The sequence below is a fragment of the Agrilus planipennis genome, unplaced genomic scaffold (assembly GCF_000699045.2).
Source record: "Agrilus planipennis isolate EAB-ADULT unplaced genomic scaffold, Apla_2.0 scaffold402, whole genome shotgun sequence".
In the NCBI taxonomy this organism is placed as follows: domain Eukaryota; kingdom Metazoa; phylum Arthropoda; class Insecta; order Coleoptera; family Buprestidae; genus Agrilus; species Agrilus planipennis.
In genome coordinates, this window is record NW_020439464.1 from 1 (window position 1) to 13,840 (window position 13,840).

Below are 13,840 nucleotides of genomic sequence, written 5' to 3' on the forward strand. Positions count from 1 at the left end.
GAAAAAACGAAATGACTTTCCGAACAACCCTATATATAAAAATGTAAACTCTAACACATGTATGAGATGTATAGAATTAATGATGTAACAGATAAGAATTATTTGTACTGTTTAGTGTAAAAGTTTCTGCAAATTTGTAGGAAATAACATTAGTTACACCAGCTGCCAACTTTTCAACAAGCGCTGGAAACATTATTTCCTTATTTTCTTTACATTTCCGTACTGTCGAACAGATTGTAACAGTAATCTTTAACCGCAAACCTCAGCTTCATCTTTAAAGCTACATGTCATATAGACCCATCTTCAAAAGGCTTTACTCAGATCAACTTGCATATCCCTATCGTTTTCAGAATTGACCTTCCAACTTTTGCTCTTCTAATTCTCATACTTCTATATGTATTTACTTCCCCTAAAACAAATTTAAAGGTTATTTCAGAAAAAAAAACACCCGCACTACGTCTGTATAGGCCTTCTACTATCAGTCGACTTCAAAAAAGCTAAGGTTCTCAATTCGATATTTTTTTTTGCAGGTACATGATTTTAATTAATCTTCTTTTATTGGATCGCTTATATCTCGAGGATGTTCATATTTAAATTTGAAGGAATTATTCCACCTCCAAGGTTGGAAAATTGAAGGTTGACAAAAGTATTTGGAAAAATTGACCCAACCTCGTTATTGCATCAGATCTTTTTAACCTTTCACAACAGCCCCATCTCTTCCTGCAGCAATCTCGATAAATCGAGAATATTTTTTTGTTTTCGTGGTAGACGAATAGGGAATCTTAAAAAAAAACTCCCAGCTGTCCATACGACTGGACAGTGCAGGATTCCCCCGAGAGGGACATACCAATTAAAACCCCTCCACCTCAGTCCCTTTTAGGACCACTTAAAGTGGTGCTTTTAGCAAACATCGGCTACTAAACCGAATATACGTTATCTAACCATGTTTGTATAATATCGAGTTACGAAAGTATGCCGCCATCTACCGAATATTTACTACTAACTAAAATATTTCAAATATTAGACAAATACCTTGCTAACTATGTTTACATATAGGTGTACCTGAGCGATAGACACCTAAACCAAATAAATAAAAACTGATTAAGTTCCTAGTAAGCGGCTTCGATCTTATTTAATCTCATCAGCACTCTTGATACTGAAGATATTCCATACAAATATTATATATGTCGTTGTCTTCTTAAGTAAATGCAGATATCAACCGTAAATATTATTTAGCGATTTCATTGTCTTCTTAATTTCAGGTTGAGCTTGAGAACTGGGTCAACAGTATACACAGTGCATGTGCAGCAGCGTTTGCAAGACATCGAGGGAAGACGGGAACGTTGCATTTGCTACAGGAAGAAATATTTAGACTGGAAAAGGCCATAGAAACGGTAATTGCATTTTTAATTTGTTTTCCTTTTTCTTTTCTTTCTAATCCATATAACAACCGAAGCACTGAATTATTAAGTCATTCGAAAATGAACGCTCTCTGAAGAGAATTCACTTTTTTTAAACTCGAAACGTGGTTTCCATTTGGGTGCATGGTAAGAAAGGGAACCATGAGAAGTTTGAAAAAGGACCAAACATTGTTTCAAGTAGCATATGCACTTGAAAGGAATTCTGCTAAATTAAAAATTTATCAACTCTAACAAACCAAACATTACAACAATAAATTGTTACATCTATAGTAATATTAGGAAAAACCTAGATATCTTCCAGATTGTAAGAAATAAAATATCGAATTTTTGAGCTTATTCCATAAAATAAGTGTATCATGAAAAGCTTTTCAACCCCCTTCTTCTCCCCCGCCCCCACCCATGCCGGCTATCATGTCGCAGATTAATAAAGCTAACCCAATGGTAAAGGTATTGCAAGAAGTATTTAAAATACATTAATTTGTACTAGAAAAGTACGGTATTTGTATTATGTATTTTTTTTTTTTAAACGTAAGGTAGGAAAAGCTTCCTAATCTACATACCTAATGCTTAAATACAATGTGTCTACATGAGAAGGGAGACTCTTCCTACCACCTTTGTCCAGTGTCATTCCCCTGCTATAGGTAGAAAATGGTTCCGAAGAAGAAGGATACAGGGCAATAGTTTATTTTTTATAACAAAATTTTATTGAATAACCTCAGAAATTAATTTTTCCTTTTCTTAATTTTCGAATCTCCCCTTATTTAGAGAAAGCTTTTCTTACCTTTGCCTTCTCCGCCGCCCGCTCCCATATCGGCTACCATACCACAAATATTAGTAAAGCTAACTCAAATAGCACACGGAGAAAAATAAATTTTTATGGTAAAGCAAAAATTACAATTTTTGATTGTAAATTACTGAATTTGCAGTAGAAATAGCAAAATTTATTAGTTAACTTGTAATAATCTCAATTTTGACGTGTTTCCTTAAAAATCATTTTAAAGTTTCTTAATTATTACAATTGTAATATCAACTAAAATACCTAGTAAATTTATTTCTGCTGGGATTTTATTTTTACAAAATCGGGACCAAACTGTAATTTTTAGTATTTCGCTTACGAAACAACGGGCTGGTAGGATAAATTGTAAATATCGCTTTAATATTTACGTAAACTTTTCATTTTCTCCGTGCAATGAGTACTTAAAATACGTTAATTTGTGTTTAGAAAAGTGCTGTATTTGTGTTAAGCTTTTTTTTGCTTATTCGGTAGAAATGTGGAGAAGGGTTTCCGGTGAAATTGGTTATTTCAGTGAACGAATGAAACGGAAGTGACTCATGTATATTTTACCGGAATACAATGTCCGATAATTTACATTAAAAAACGGTGCGCTTAAAGTGTATTTGGCCGGGATCCAAGTAGACAATAGGAGGAGTTAAGCAAAAGCTGCACACACAGTGCTGCAAGAATAGATTTACGACGAGAGGCGAAATGGAGCGTAAATGGGAGCGCAAAGGTCGTTTTTATTTGGCCAAAAATTATTATTTTATCTTGTCATTGCCTTCCGCGGCGTATAATATCAGAACATGCGGCCATAAATCTTCAAATTTTCGCAAACGGGAATTACTTTCGTCTTCAGAAAACAACGTTGTTTGTCATCGTCACGATTTGTTAACTGTTCATCTGTAACATGAATACGTAAGAACGATCCAACGGGAATCGCCTACTTCGTATCTGGAACACATTCAGCACTACGGTTTTTTTTGCATCAATTTATGTTTCTAAACGGAAAAGATACTTTCTAAAGTGTCGGCATTTTTATTTATTCATTTTTTTAAGGATTACTCCAACATTAGATTATCGCGCAGAGATCGTGTTTTCTTGACAACGAATGTTTCTTACGGAAAATATAAAAATTAGGATCAAACTATAACTTCATTTACTTCCACTTCCAATGTCTTGGATGCGCGCTGGCAAAATCGTAGGTAGGGAGAAAAAAGCTTATTATACTTTCGACTCTTGTTCATTAATCATACTTTTTCATACAGTACCTGCCAAAAGTTTTGTTCGATCATGAATAGTAGTGCGACTCGAACACAAGCTTTAAAGCCTTTAATATGTCTTCAAATATAAATAAACATCTCGTTAATATTTTCAGTAGTAATTGGTACCAATAACAGCACATTTGAGCAATGCAATTGTAGTTGATAAAATGGTCAATTTTTCCGTGCAGTACTGTACGGAATATACGCTCCTCGCCGGTTAAGAGTTTGACCGAGAGTTGTCTCCTTTCTTTTCTAGCCTAGTGCTGTTCTTCTCTACTTTGCGCCGGTCAAACTGAAGGCCACATCGCTACAGAAACTAAACGAAGTATAGCATTAAATAAAGCGAATGACTGAACAATTCTCAATAAAAAGATAGTTTTAATGGCATACTATCACAGTCTATTAACAACTTAATGTATCTACACCGACGACGCGACGTTTCGGCTGTATTTTAAACAACCCTTTTACTAGCATAAGTTACTGTTTAACTTTATAGACGCTGCTTCCAACTATTAATTTGAAAAGGGCTGTTTAAAATGCAGTCGAAACGTCGTTTTTGTACTTTGAATTGTTTATAAATTGTGACAGTATGCCATTAAAATTATCTTTTTATTTAGCATTAAATGACTGCTGAAGCATTATAACTGAAGAATTCGTAAGACTAATTAGTTTAAATTAAGGATACGCAATAAAGTAAATAAAGTTGCTAATGACTACCTTCAGATCAAAATAACTCAAATAATTACCTGACTACGGAGAACAGTTTTAATGTTCAATCAAGAGGATAATTTCATAGAAGTGCTATGTTTCATGTTTACTTGCCTAAAATTTCCTGATAATTCGTAATTTATAACCACTTTTCTTTGTATCAGAAATAGATTTCTCTTTATTGTTGTATGATATTTTTAGTTAGCGTATAACTCTAAAACATTTTTCGTACATGAAAACTTTTTTACACAATAAAGTCTCAAGGATTTAAATATGCTATATTCCTTCAAGTAAATTAATTTGAAGCAGTTAGGCATGATCGTAACGTATGAGTCCTTTTACTTGTATTCTGAGAATCCGAAACTTTTTTATTAAATCGTTAAAAAGTAATGAATATTATTAAGTTCTTTAAACTACTTCAAATGAAATTTTTTGTTTTCTTACTACTGAAACTGTTCTTTGTTTGTTTCACTAACAAATTGGTTAACGTGACAGTGCTATACGGACGTTCAAGCACTATACACTAATTTAGTAAAAAAAAAGAGAAACTAACTCGTCATCTATAAATATTTGCTGAAAAGTGTAGTAGGTATTTCATAGTTGGACCGAGAAGCTGATGTATTTAATTTAACCGATATTCTAAGCAGAAAATACACCTCTATATAATTCACCTGACATGTATAGAGTCACATTTGACATGCAAAACCATCACCATCATCATCATAAGGTCGTCAGTCCTAAAACTGGTTGGACACGTACCTCCACTCTTTCCTATCCTGAGTTAATCTTCGCATTTCCCTAACACTAGAACATCCCATATCCTTAATAATTTGCGATCAGTAATCTAATATATGTAGGGATTTAATTTGATAGCATAAACGTTACTCAAAATCGTAGTGTCCTTTTTTCTTATTTATTTACAAGTATATACAGAGCTGATATTTACAAGAAAGCATACGCGATCCTCGAACAACCTTCTTCTTTTCAATCTGAACAACGACTTCCTTAACATCAATCACCAACTTCCAAACGCGCTACCTGCTACCCCCATGGGTAGAGTACCNTGAAGTCCTCGATACTCTCCTCATTCAGATCTTTCCAGGTCCTTGCTGGTCCTGCTTTATTGAGTCATTCCATATTATTAGTTCTCTGTCTTTTTCCTGTTCCTTTACTTCCTTTGTATCGACATTCAGCTCAATTTGTATTATTAGGTGATCCGATGCTGTCCCTTATTTAACTTCCATTGTTTTGATTTTCTCTTCTCCAATTCTGTTTCTTATCACATAGTCAATCGCCGATTATCCTGCTGCGTCATACAAGCGCTTTTCATTTATTGTGTACTGACCTTGCTCTTCCATCCAGTTTATTAGTTTTTTCCCAACTTCATTTAGAGTTTGGTCGTCTGAATTTTTAAATTCTATTCTTGTCTCATGTTTTACTTTGCCACTTTTTCTCCTTGTTTTAGCGTTAAAGTCTTTTCCTATTATTATCGGTTTTCCTTTACTTTCTTCTATGATTTTTCCCATCCTTTCAAAATTTTCTTCTTTATTTTCTCTCATGTTTACACTCATAATTATTACTTCTTCACTTCCTGCCTTCGTGTCGATACTTACCAACTCATCCTTTATTTTTTTGGTAGTGATTTCTTTGTCTATTCTTTTTTTGTGAACGCTGTAACCATACCATAGGACTACAGCCTATATTATACGAGGGTGGATTGATAAGTTTCCGGCCTGACCAAGAAAAACAAGGTTTTTAAAAATTTTTTTTTTTTATTTCTCAACTCATCCTTTATTTTTTTGGTAGTGATTTCTTTGTCTATTCTTTTTTTGTGAACGCTGTAACCATACCATAGGACTACAGCCTATATTATATTTGGGACCAAAACATACGAAATAGCGAAACAAAACGAAAAATTAGCTAATGTGGGTATCTTCTAAATAAGAAAAGAAGAGTTTGTTCAGCTTATCAATGTAGAACAATGTTAATTAGTCTCTCTATAGAAGCCCACCTTTAGGAAAATCTGAAATACCGCAACTCCCAAAAAATCAATTCTTTACTAGCTTGCTTTAATAAAGATTTTGTGATAATCAAGTTTGAGCTGCGTTAGAGTCTGTCTGATAAGATCCTGCCCTATTTTTATTGTTGATGGGAGTTAGGACATTAAATTTCTATAGATACTAAAATATCTTTATTATTTTAGACTTTTCCCTTGTTCATTTAAAGTGAACGAATGCAACAGCGCTAGGAGCTTTAATTTTACTAAATATGTCTAAATGTCCACTTTGTTCTATACAAATATCAAGGAATTTTTTTGTTTGCATCTTAAAATGAAATTCTTCTCTTCAGGTAATGATTTCATAAAAGAATAACAAAAGTTTACTTAATCAGAAAATTTGTCGGCATAAATAATTTTCTGAAACAACACACGGCCTTTTGAGACTTAAACTTTAGAACCAAAAGTTAAATAACCCAACATTTCACCAGACTTCGAGAATTAACTTTGTGACAGCACAATTTGTACTGTATTTTTTTTTCTTTCCATCGGACAATTTTATTTCTCTGGCCTTAGCCTACTTTTTTAATTGCAGCTGCATCGCTCTCAAATTAAATGCTTCACATCCGACAGTAAAAAATTTCCGTAAATGAAATCAATTTTTCGTACCAAGATATCATTAAGTATTAGTTTTGTAATTAAATTGGTAGATAACATTTCCGCTGGAAAGTGCATTTTTAATTAATAACAGCTAGGTCGTTATCAATTTATTAGACAATAATAATAAGTGAATCTATCGGAATCTCATTTAATTAAATATGGGATCCAGTTTAATAAGAAACAAAGTACCGGTATCTGTACTATAGTTACCGTATATTTTGTATAGTTACTTGTATCTTGATCGTTTTTGGTATTCTCAAATATATTTTCCATTTTGTTTTGTTTTGCATAAAATATTAAATTTGTGTAACAGTACTGTGTACTTTTATTTTTGAAAATAGGTGAAACCTTCATAAAGAAAAGTTGTTGAGAATTAAAAAGTAGTTACAATATCTATCAATTTTGATTTTGTGTATTTCTTAACACCCTTAAGCCATTATACATCTTCGGTTTGGTCGGCTATTATTAAACGAGACTGTACAAGGCATGCTGATCGTATCAAATAAGATGGATATCATAATCCACGTCTCATAAATTTGATAGAGTACTCACAAAGAACTTAATCCGTTGTTAGAATGTTAAAAGGAACATACTATAAAAAAGCCAACAATAATAAATAAAGTGATAATTTCCCATAGGTATATACTTAAGAATCACTTTTGGTGGTCAAATAGCCGAAATTTCATCGACTAAAACCCGTCGCATCGTAAGTTGGGTGCATATTAATAATTCCTGCTTATTTCCGGAAACTTCTCGCAAGCTTCCTTTGCGAAATGTCTCGTTTGATGCCTGCGGCTTTCGTTCAGAAACAGTAATAATTGTAGTGCATGCATGTAGTCTTTTTGACACACATATGCATTTAAGCATGCTCGGTTTGTTTTTTCGTAAAGTTCGAAGTTTCATTGCTAATACGAAAAATCCTGCCCTTAGAATTTACGAATACACGATAATATTTCTTCATTTCTTGTTACTTCTGATGTAGGAAAATATTATGGCGACTTAAACCAGTACCTTCAAAAACATAAATCTTATACCAAGAAAACTGGAAATAGAATTAATCATTCCTTTTTCGTTTTATGGAAAAGTATATCATAGTTTCTGTGTAGTTAAATCTCAAACAAGATTTATTATGATGTACAGGATATAAAAATATCCTTTGTGGACAAAAATAGTACTGCACATTGAAGTTTTGCGCGCTCTGTCGTTCTTTTGCAAAGTTTTAATATTACTCTGCACAATGGCGTAGCCCGCAGACTTTCTGGCGCCTCCTGTGTAGCTCTACATTACAGCTTTAATAACACTCCCTCGAGCACGAAGCAGCTTTTATATTGAACCCTAATTTTACTGACTTCGCGAACAAATATTTGTATATCTATGTGCTCGCCAAAATACTGCTAGTACCAAGAGTAAGGTACACATACTTAAAATTAAAATTAGCGCAGCGCTTCGTCGATCGACGTTTTCTAAAGTAATGAAGTCTCTTGTTAGACCAAAAATGATGATTTATCCATGTGATATACGGAAAACAACTGGGATGTATTAGAGTCTGAAGTAGTACCTCCAATTATTCAATGGAACTCTAACAGACGGGCTGAAAAGTTCGTAGGCTAGCACAGAAAAAATACAACGAGTAATTATACAACATGCGACTGAAGTGAAATTTCTTCAAACACACAAACATACCGGGATAGGGGTTAGGGAGTTGGTTTAATGGTAATATTTGTACACTATGCTTCGCACGGGTGCAATGCTGATAGTAAATATACTATGGAATGTCTTTATATACAACAATCACAGCTTTTTTATCATTAGACAATACAAACCGGCCGGTACCGCCGCAACCGCTATGTCCCTTATTAACTTAAATTACATGCTGTAAAGGGACATATTGATCTATATTAAATGCACAATGTATTTAAGAGTACTTAATTGGATAAGGATTCATGCTGTATTGCTTAAAATCACTTCGTAAATAAGCCATTATTTCTCGTAAAAAGTAAAGGATAAAAATGGTTATTGTGGGTTATCCCTAAGAGATAGACATACAGGGTTTGTCCGGAAAGTAATAGGACTGAGTCGATTAAAAAAAATTTATTGAGCCAATCGTTACAATTCTTTAAAAACTTTCAAAATATGCTCCTTCTGCGTCGATGCAGCGCTGCCAGCGCGATTTGCAAGCATTGAAGTCGTCACGGAAGGCATTCTCCGGAATAGCCTTAAGAGCCGCGGTGCATGCTGCTTGGATCCCCTCTGTTGTCTCAAAAGGCTCGTCTTTCATCGGCCTTTTCAGGTGAGCAAACGAAACGAAAGTCCGAGGGGGCCACATCTGGGCTGTAGGGCGGCTGCGGAAGCGTTGCGATGCTGGCGTTGGTCAGGTAGCTGTTCACAAGAATGGCGGTGTGAGCAGGGGCGTTGTCGTGGTGCAACTTCCAGTCGGCTGCGATGTCTTGACGGATCCGATTAACCCTTCGTTTGAGTCTCTTGAGCACTTCCACGTAAAACTTAGCGTTGACGGTTTGTCCAGGAGGAACAAATTCATGGTGGACGATGCCTTTCATGTCAAAAAAGACAATGAGCATCGTTTTCACTTTGGATTTGTTCATTCTTCCCTTTTTTGGGCGAGGAGACGCCGGCGTGTGCCAGTCGGAAGATTGCCTCTTTGTCTCGAGATCATACTCAAAGATCCATGACTAGTCACCTGTGATTACGTTTTTCAAAACTTGGGGGTCACTTTCACCCATGTTTAAATTTTCTTGTCACACTTCACTCGCCGCAATTTCTGGTCGCCAGTGAGCACTGTTGGGACCATCTTCGCGCACACCTTGCATATGTTCAAATGCTCCGTCACGGTTTACAGTTTGCCCCACAGTAAAATGAGAATGTAGGTACGAACCCACGGACCCAATCTATATAAAATTTAGCTGTAGCAATATCTACTGTTATAGTTATTGCTAAATCTCATGGGCCTTCACGTACGCGAAACGCGGACTGTATTGGAATTGTATTGTACATTGATGGTCATGTGCCTCTTTTATAATGAATTCACCTTATATATGCGAAAAGCCAAACCAAATTAATAATAACAACAAATTATTTATCGAAATTACCTACTGTTCTCTTGTTTAGTACGTAAAATGGAGAATTAATTTAAGGTTATATAATTTAACTTTAATTTTTCCAAATATCAAAAATTCGTTACACAAATAGGTGCATTCTTTGGTCGTTTCTTATGTTTCATTTGTTGCAAAAGTTAGGTAATAATTCATATACATACATCGTTTATCCATTGCCAATCTTTTCATGTTTCTTGTATTCTTAAGTGTGCGGCTCTTAGAGAACAAGTCCCGTGGGTAATGCATGTTTTTGATGAAAGCTGCGACATTTTAAGAGACTTTTTCCAACCTAAGGCATTCTCCTTGGAGATTTTTAAGATACAGAAAAGTTTGCTACATACAGTTTCCCTGTGAGCCTTCAATGAATGAGCTTTCTGGGCGATCGAATCTAAAAAGTTTCTATTAACGTCAAGAAGTCCTAGAATACGCAAGGTCTTCAGAATTCAGTTCAAGGCTTTACAAAAGTTCCAGGAAATTAATAATCGAAGACTGATTGATTAGGTCGCAAAAATTTGTAAACGGCGCTCGTTGTATCTGTGGCAATTAAATCCATGCATATCAATCAAACTTAATAGAAATTTATTGTAATTTTCAGTGGTGTTCGCAATCAAACACAAGTTACGAAGCAGTTAGTAGTTCAATAAAGGACTTACAAAATATGGATCTGATAATCAAGAATTAATTAATTCGTTCTGGATTGTTTTTTAATGTAAGTTTTAATTTTTCTCTGTTAATCGACAGAGCAATCTTACAAATTCCATCTTCATGTGTACGCACTGGGCAGGTTTTTGTGACGATAACAGCTATAGTTCGTACGATCAAAATTGGCAAAAATTACAATAAATTATCTGCGAGAATGGACGTATATTCTTTCTAATTTCCACTTGGGACTGTAGTCATTTGCTGCCTTTTTGAACACGCCCTTGTTAAGTTAGGAAATGCTTCATGAGTAGTACAGACAAAGTGAAAAGAGATAACCGAATAATAGTAAGCTGTGCAGCGGTTAGAGGCTGCTTAAGTAGGCAAAAGATTAGGGTCGGCTTTATAACTGCCTGCTTGGAATTATATCTTTAAAGAAACGACTTTAAATTCCTGAGAATGTTGAAAGTCCGATGCGGGTAACATGCTCAAATTCTGCTTTTCTGCATCTCTTTCTGTTAAACATCAATTGGTGTATCGTTATTCCTTTTTCTTTATTAGCGTTCGCTGCAATTCTTACCTGACATCTCTTTTCTGTGGTCGTCTAAATAGTAAGATGAAAGAAGGAAGTACATGCGACAGTTTTATTGTGTACTACGCCAATTTTGAACGTTTCAACGATATTATGATAATTTACAAATTTCAATTAATACTTACTCTAAATATATTTAATTTTGATTTTTTGATATTTAATTCGTAAAATTATTCGTATGAGTGAAGCCTTTTGTTTCTATTATTAAAAAAAAAACACACAAACAGCAACTCACATAAAGTGCTTATATTTTTATAAATAAATTAAGCATTATTATTATAATTTCAGAAATATCTTCGTGTTTTCTGGCTTTCCATAATAAGGGTAAATAAACATGCATTTTCTAGATGTTTCCAATTCTCAAAATAAAAATCGTCACATGCGTATATTTGTTTGAAAAGCCATTGTAAAGCAAAACATGCGTTGGAACTAATGAAATTCCGATTGAATTTTCTAAATAATGGGATGCACATCTCCAAATGTTGTCATACAATTTTAATGAGCACGATTTGCGCGTTGATTTGAATATATCGATCTAATATACATGTATTAATAAACAGAAATGTTGCAAATAGAGCGCTGTTTACAAAGCAAGAGTTTGCCGAGAGTATCGGCAAATTCAATTTAATGAATTCGCACTAGTGCACTTTAAAAACTAAAGAACCTATTTGGTTTGTGTAAAGTGGAAATTGCTTACTTCCCTTCGCTCCGTAATCTTTTACTTAGAGTTAGCGCTTGAGGAACTTCAAAAATTTCCTTTCAAGTAATTTCAATTGCAATCGATAGAAGTTACCTAGGAAATAAATCTAACATGGCAAAAAGGCAATTAACCGCGCGGTTAGAAAAACAAAAAGAGTTTTTAATAAACTGAAAGGTGTTTTAATTAGAAAATACGAAGGTAAAGGGTTGTTCGGAAAGTCATTTCGTTTTTCTTTGTGGAAATGAAAGACAGTTTTCGTATAATAAACAAATACTTTATTAAATTATATATTGACCGTTCTGGTCCAACACCTTTTGCNTTCCAAACGCGCTACCTGCTACCCCCATGGGTAGAGTACCATAAAACTATAAATCGTTGTTCGAGCATTCGCTGTCTTTATTCATAACATTTTAAGTAATATCTTATTTTCTATTAGTACCTAACTTGACTTTATTAATTAATTCTACACGCTCCCGATACCACATATAGGTCTACATCCACCCCTCCTAACTCCCACTTCTACCTCTAATATGTCTCTGACTAGACCTTGAGAAGGTGTCCTACTAACCTATCTCGCCTATTTTTTATTGACTTCCATAAGGTCCTCTGTTCTCTTACTCTTTCTAATACCTCTTCATTTCTATCCACGGTATCCTCATCATTCGCCTGTAACACCACATTTCGAACAAAACACCATCGAAACTAAATCTTGCTTAACTTTACTTTTCTTAATGTGACTTAATTAATTAATGTCATATTGAAGGCGTAGTTTCTCTAAGGTTAATGATCCAATTTCAAAAAATAAGAAATTGTTAAACAAGGAATTAAATGACCATTATGGTCGTAGTTTGACCTGACCTTGCATTTAAAAATTCAAGGATGATGTTGCTCTTCGCTTTGGGGTTGAAATAACATGAATCATCATCATCATAAGGTCATCAATCCAAGACTGGTTGGAAACGCATGAACACAAAAATTGAATTTAGATGTCCCCTTTACAAGCAAAGTTGATGTGTCTGAGCCTTCTGCACAAAAATTATGCTAAATGATACCAAATTGCACTTATTGTTTTCAATGTTCCACCCTGTATATATTTACCCTTATTTGAAATCGGAATATTACCTCGTACCATCAAACTGACAAACTTTACCCCTTTATAATACGTATCAATGCAGATGGGAATTAAGCAGAATTGTTGAACATGTTTAGTTCGGAAATTGTTCTATTTATTTTAGTCTTTATAGGGTCCCTCCGGAGTTCCTTATCCTCAACCCAACATATTAACCGCACTGACTATCAAACTTTCACATAGTAACATTATTAATCCGGACATGAATAACTTATTATCAGTCAAAACCGTAACCGCATAGTTCTGATGAATTAAAAAGAATTTCTGAAATTGTTCCAGGATCACAAGCTGAAACACATGGCCGAATTACAACAGTCTGTAGTGGGGGATGTTGAAGCTCGGCAGCAACTGGCTAATCAAGTGGTGCAATGGGAGGAAAATTTGGAACGACTACACTGCGAACAATTTCGGTTGCGATGTTACATGGCCAGTCTGCAAAGCGGAGAACTGCCTAACCCCAAAGTAAGTGACTTTATATTGTTTAGCAGCATCAATTTCGGGCAGAGTTTGTACATTCATTATACGCCAACAACTTGAACCCAACAATTAACTTACATTACATTCGGTTACATGTCTGACTCCACCATTCTTGTAACATGAATGTTTTAGTATTGAAAATACTTCTTTTTTTTTGACGTGACAACGTCTTATAATTCGATGCACGCACGAAAAAACATGACTCATGCGGCGTTACCTCGCTCTGAGGCGTTCCATTTAAGGTTTGAAGTGTAAGCGAGAGCGCGGAACGAGCGACAAAGAGGCACAATCGGCCTCCGCGTTCGGCAGCGTTCGACATCTGTCTCTCTCCTACTTGAGTGAGCGATGCGTCCGCGTGGACAGCT

At 34.8% G+C, this 13,840-nt stretch overlaps 1 protein-coding gene across 9 annotated transcripts in view; it reads left to right on the forward strand.

Moving 5' to 3' along the window:
- Positions 1-1,265: 1,265 nt before the first annotated feature.
- Positions 1,266-13,840, forward strand: part of LOC108742966 (protein still life, isoforms C/SIF type 2-like) — a 101,177-nt gene continuing 88,602 nt past the window's right edge. For 5 of the 9 annotated variants that reach the window (XR_003232046.1, XR_003232045.1, XR_003232047.1 and 2 more), the window contains exons 1-2: positions 1,313-1,394; positions 13,278-13,460. Coding sequence is in view for 6 of the 9 variants with exons in the window: in XM_025979055.1 (XP_025834840.1) it covers positions 13,296-13,460 (165 nt within the window). In the remaining 3 variants the exon portion in view is untranslated. Of the gene's footprint in view, positions 1,395-13,277; positions 13,461-13,840 lie in introns of all 9 variants that reach the window. The other 4 variants (XM_025979058.1, XM_025979059.1, XM_025979056.1 and 1 more) reach the window with 1 other exon arrangement.